Here is a 6133-nt window from a genome sequence, read left to right on the forward strand (position 1 = left end):
GTTGTGTTGCGCAAACCACAACGTGGGTTGCCCCGCTATCACGGGAAAATCTGACTTTAGTGTGCTGTGATTCTTGTTTCGTTTTTTCCGTGTGGATGAAACATTTCGTGCGTGCGTATTCTAGTTCGTGAGAAAAGTGACGCCGACCGTTGGAACCATTGCGAAAACCGCCATCCTTGTAAGCAACCATCAGCGCATCAAGCTCGCGCCAATCGTGATCGTCGTTGCGTACAACTTTCGTGCAAGCTGTGCGAAGTCAGTGAACTTTCGCGCCAATTTTTAAAATAAAAATGGAGAAGAAGTTGAAATCGGTGCAACTGAAAAGGCATCAAGCGGTCGAATTGGTGAAAAGTATCGAACAGTCTACGATCGGCTACATCGAGGAAAATGCCAGTGAAATACCAGTGTGTGAAATACCAGGCAAATGCAAAAGTGATGGAACTCGATGAGGAGGCCACAGATGCGAGTGTAAGTGAGCGGTGTGATATGGATACACGGTATCGTCGCGTTAAGGGCTTTCTTCTACGAAAGCAACCACCTCCTACGGCCGCGCAAAATATGTCGAATGAGTCGATGCTATTAGCGAGCTCGACACTCAATAGTTCAGTGCTCAATAGTTCAATAGGTGCAGTGAATTTGCGGCTTCCAAAAATCGAATTGCCTACGTTCGATGGCGATTCCACCAAGTGGTTAACGTTCCGTGACCGATTTGTGGCGATGATCGACAGTGCCAGTGAGATACCGAACATAATGAAGCTGCAATATCTGCTGTCCTCGTTGAAGGGCGAGGTTGGTTTGCTTTTTTGAGCACACCACGTTGACAGCAGACAATTACGAGGTGACGTGGGCTGCCTTGCTGAAGCGGTACGACAATCCGCGTACGCTGATCCGGGAGTACTATCGGAAGATTCATCACCTGCCAGCAGTGAGCTGTGACAACGTGGACGATTTGGCGCTGCTCGTCGATGAATTCACGCGGCACGTGAACGGTCTGAAGAAGCTCGACGAACCGGTGGACACCTGGGACATGCCACTCGCCAACCTGCTTCTGATGAAGCTGGATTCGTCGACCATTCTGGCATGGGAGAACCACTCAGCGCAACATAAAAAAGATAAGTACAAGGAATTAGTACACTTTTTGCAAGATCGTGTACGAATATTAAAATCATCGCGCGAGTTTTCCAATAACAGTGACGGCAGTTTGAGGGTGGCAATCCTGCAAATGCGAAAGGACGTACAGCAACGCCGTGAAGTAGCCACCCGTGAGCGACTATGTTGGAACTGCCTCAATCGCAGTCACCATGTGAGGGATTGTCGTTCCGCGTTTAAATGCACTACGTGCAACGCACGCCATCACTCCTTGCTGCACGTAACGCCAATTGTCACAATGGCTGCGCAGTCGGATGATGAAGTGGTTCTGCTGGAAACAGTCCAACTACAACTGGTCGATGATCACGGCAATAAACATACAGCACGAGCACTATTAGATTCCGGATCAATGTGCAACTTTATCTCCGAATCTATGGCCCATCGACTGTTGACACCGCTTCCCAAAGTAAGCATTGCTGTATCGGGTATAGGGCAAATCAAACAGCACGTGAAGGGTTCCATCACAGCGACCGTTCGATCGCTAGGAGAAGACTTTCATTCGTCAATGGAATTTCTAGTGCTCAAGACTCCGTCGGCTGAAATTCCAACAATTCCCTTAAATATTGCGAAATGGAACATCCCGAACGTACAGTTGGCAGACTCGTCTTTCCACGTTCCGGGAAAGGTCGATGTTGTAATCGGTGGAAACACGTTCTGGAAGATACACACAGGAAGGAAACAGTCACTGGGTAACGGAAGGCCATGGCTGATAGAAACTGCGTTTGGATGGGCGGTCTCGGGGAATACTTCCCAACTTGCTGGCTCCAATCTACGATTGTGTCACACGGCCGCCAACGAAGGTGCCATCGAAAGCTTGCTCCAGCGGTTTTGGGAGGCTGAGAGTATCATGGAGAATCCTGCCTTGTCAATTGAGGAGGACATGTGCGAAAAACATTACGTAGCTACCACGAGCCGTAATGCACAAGGTCGCTACATTGTGTCCTTGCCGCGAAGCCCCAAACCAGAAAGAACGCTGGGTTTGTCAAGAGAGATAGCAGATCGTCGTTTACTGGGTGTAGAACGTCGACTGAAGGCCAATCCTGAAATGGAAAGGGAATATATTAAATTTATGAGAGAGTATGAGTCGTTGGGACACATGGTCAAACTCACGGAACCCGTTGATGACAACAAACCACATTGCTACATTCCACATCACGCGGTAGTCAAAGAGACCAGTACAACAACCAAGGTGCGTGTTGTTTTTGATGCATCCTGCAAAACAACATCTGGCTACTCGCTAAACGATACTCTGCTGATTGGTCCAACAGTGCAGGATGATCTGCTTACAATCATCCTACGCTTTCGAAAACACGCTGTCGCAATAGTGGCAGACGTAGAGAAAATGTACCGGCAGATTCGTCATTGTGAAAACGATCTAAATCTATTGCGCATACGCTTCTGTGAATGTCCCTCCGATCCCATTTCCACGTATGAGTTGCAAACGGTGACCTACGGTACCGCAACAGCACCATTTCTAGCCACTCGAACGCTACAACAAATTGCGCACGACCACAAACAACAATACCCTTTGGCAGTCGACTCAGTGCTACATGATTTTTATGTGGATGATTTGTTGACAGGAGCAGATGATGTAGTAGAGGCCGTTGGAATGCGAACGCAAATTTCGCAAATGCTTGAATCGGCAGGTTTCCTCTTGAAGAAGTGGGCATCGAATGTCTCCGAAGCGCTTGAAGGAGTTCCGAGCGACGATCTAGCGATCAAACCACTTCTACACTGGCAAGAAGATCAAGCGATTTCAACATTGGGCTGGGTTTGGGAACCGTCTAACGACATGCTACGATTCAGAGTCGACCTTCCACCACCAGCTCGAGAGCTTACGCGAAGTTTGGTCTTGTCTTACACGGCCAGAATCTTCGTTCCCCTAGGCCTACTAGGGCCAACGGTAATACTTGCCAAAATGTTTCTGCAGCGATTATGGGGGTTGAAGCAAGACGGTAAAACGCTAGATTGGGATCGATCACTACCAATTGACCTTCAAGAGGAATGGAGAAAGCTGCACAATACATTGTACTCGCTACGCGAATTATGAGTGCCTCGGTTTGTTTCACAATCCGGCACAGAAGACCTGCAGCTACATGCATTCGCTGATGCTTCACAAGGAGCATATGGAGCATGCTGTTATGTACGAGCAGTATCCGCAAGAGGCATCCAGGTCAGATTACTAGCTGCCAAGTCCAAGGTGGTAGCGTTAGCAAATACGAACTCAATCGCCCGGTTGGAGTTGTGTGCAGCACGGCTAGCAGTACACCTTTTTCAGAAGGTGGTTTCTGCACTCAAGGTGTCAGCTACGGCTATCTGTTGGACAGATTCGATGACAGTAATGCACTGGCTGAACTCATCACCGCGTCGCTGGAAACCATTTGTGGCCAACAGGGTGGCACAAATAAAGGAAGAAACGCGTATCTCCAGCTGGCGTCATGTTCCTGGAGTTGATAACCCAGCGGATGACATCTCGCGCGGGCTGAATCCGGAAGAATTGGTGCAGTGTTCACGTTGGTGGCATGGGCCGAGTTGGTTGTCCTACGGACAAGAGAAGTGGCCCCATGATCAACCGGCGATGAAGGAAGGCGAGGTTGACATCGAAGAGCGACTGGCAGTCTCCCACATTGTCACTACATCTACGATGTGTGATTTTAGCACTGTGATACTGTTCGCCAAATACTCAAGGTATGGCAAGTTACGGAGAGTCGTGGGTTTCTGCTTGCGGTTCATCACAACGCTTAGGGCAACCAAGGCATCATCGTGCAAGCGCGTTAAGACAAAGGCGGACATCAAGACGTTGCTGCACTCCGTTCCACCGCTTACAGCAGTGGAGCTACAGCAAGCCGAGCTGCGTTTGTGGCAGGTAGCACAACAGGAGTCGTTCGCGGAAGAGCTGGTCGACCTACAACGAGGGAAGCAGGTTAGTGCGAGATCGAAGCTGAAGTGGTTGTCCCGATACATCGACGCACAGGGTGTGTTACGTGTCGGTGGCCGGCTAGGTAATGCCAACATCCCGGAGGCAACGAAGCATCCGACAGTCCTTGCAGCATCACATCGTCTGTCAGTGCTATTGGCAGAAAGGGTCCATCAGCAGGAGATGCACGCCGGACCACAAGCAATGTTAACCATACTGCGGCAGAAGTTTTGGTTGATTGGAGGCCGAAATATGGTAAAGCGTGTGTATCACCAGTGCCACACTTGCTTTAGAAACAAGCCGACGTTGGTGAAACAGGCGGTAGCGGATTTGCCTGAGTCGCGGGTAACACTAACGAGACCGTTTGCGGTGAGTGGGGTGGATTATTGCGGTCCGTTCTTGTTGAAGTCTACCATCCGCAATCGCAGTCCCACCAAGGCGTATATCGCAATATTCGTCTGCTTCGCGACCAGGGCAGTTCATATCGAACTGGTGAGTGATCTCACATCGACTGCATTTTTGGCTGCATTACGTCGTTTTGTCGCGCGAAGAGGGAAGGTTGCTGAACTGCATTCAGATAATGCAACAACATTCAAGGGGGCAGCGCATGAACTGCATCGTATATATAAGATGCTGAAAATCGATGAGGCTGATAGGAGAGGGATTTTGGGAAGCGGCGGTAAAATCGGCCAAAAAGCACCTTCAAAAAACAATAGGAGTTAGTAGCATTACACAGGAGCATATGCTTACCATTTTAGCTCAAGTCAAGCAATGTCTTAATTCTCGCCCGTTGGTACCGTTATGCAACGAAACAACTGATTTGGAAGCATTAACCCCGGCTCATTTTCTGATAGGTTGTAGTATGCAGGCAGTACCGGAGGTTGATTTAAGTAAGCTTTCTTCTAAACGGTTAAAAGAGTACCAATTAGTGCAAAAGCATTTACAAGGAATTTGGTCCCGGTGGTACCCGGAATATTTGCAGCAGCTGCAAGCCAGAGCAAGGCACGCAAACAATGCGCCGGTCAAGCTAGAAATAAATCAGCTAGTTATAGTAAAGGAAGATAACGTTCCACCTACCGTTTGGCCGAAGGGGCGTATAACTGCTTTACATCCGGGTAAAGACGGTGTAGTTAGAGTAGTTACACTACGAACAGGCACGGGAAAGGAAATAGTCAGAGCAGTAAATAGGATCGCATTGCTACCTAATCCCATTGAGCAGCAAAGGTTAGAATGTCGCGCAGCTTCACCACGTGAAATATAGTAAACAAACCTTGTTGACATTAGCGAGATGTCAAGTGTTAAAGGTCAGCCAGGTTTATACTTTGCTCGCTCACTTCTTTATATGAATTTATGGCATTTTTGGAATTTGAAAAGAATTCTCTTTTGGTGGCCGGAATGTTTGAATTTCTATGTATATATTTATTTGAATTATATTATGGCATGAATTATGGGATTATGGTAACGGGATTAGAAACAGACAACACTTGAAGGCTACAATATAAACAGGGAAATAGATGAGGATGAAATGAACTATGTAATGAATTATAGCATGTACAAATGAACTCAAACGGACAAGTGAATACACATTAGCAAAGTGAAAGTTCAACCGCCTACACGTTATTTTCTAATTCCCAAAATATCACAAGTTTTCCTCTAATTTCACACCCGGTGTAATTTTCTACAAGATCAGTTGTTCCTTTGAAATACCTCACTATCCTTTTCAGTTCTATCCAATAATTTTTCGTGCGTTTCGAAATCTTTTGGCTCAGGATCTTGGCTTCTAGAAATTCTCCTATTTCGTGTTTTCCGTGTCCCGTATCCAATGGAATGTTCGAAGGTTTTGCTTGTTCTAATCCACTCGATACAACTACTTCGTTAATTTATTTTTTCTGATTTATATAAAAATCGCCAGCTTCATTACGCTCTACTTCAATTCCAAGATAATAACGAATATCACCCAAACTTCTTATTTCAAACGAGCTTGAGCTACTTGATTGGTAATTGTCTCATCTTAGCATCTCACCATCTCGCAATCTCATAAGCAATTAGCAGATCATCAACATAAAC

At 47.0% G+C, this 6133-nt stretch overlaps 1 protein-coding gene across 1 annotated transcript; it reads left to right on the top strand.

Moving 5' to 3' along the window:
* Positions 1–3490: 3490 nt before the first annotated feature.
* Positions 3491–4558, top strand: LOC121601546 (the record flags this gene model as incomplete). Its single annotated transcript, XM_041930358.1, has 2 exons — positions 3491–3837; positions 3895–4558. Coding segments are annotated over exons 1-2 (1011 nt in total), but the record flags the coding sequence as incomplete, so codon positions are not given.
* Positions 4559–6133: the final 1575 nt, after the last annotated feature.

This window comes from Anopheles merus, unplaced genomic scaffold (genome assembly GCF_017562075.2).
Source record: "Anopheles merus strain MAF unplaced genomic scaffold, AmerM5.1 LNR4000116, whole genome shotgun sequence".
NCBI lineage: Eukaryota > Metazoa > Arthropoda > Insecta > Diptera > Culicidae > Anopheles > Anopheles merus.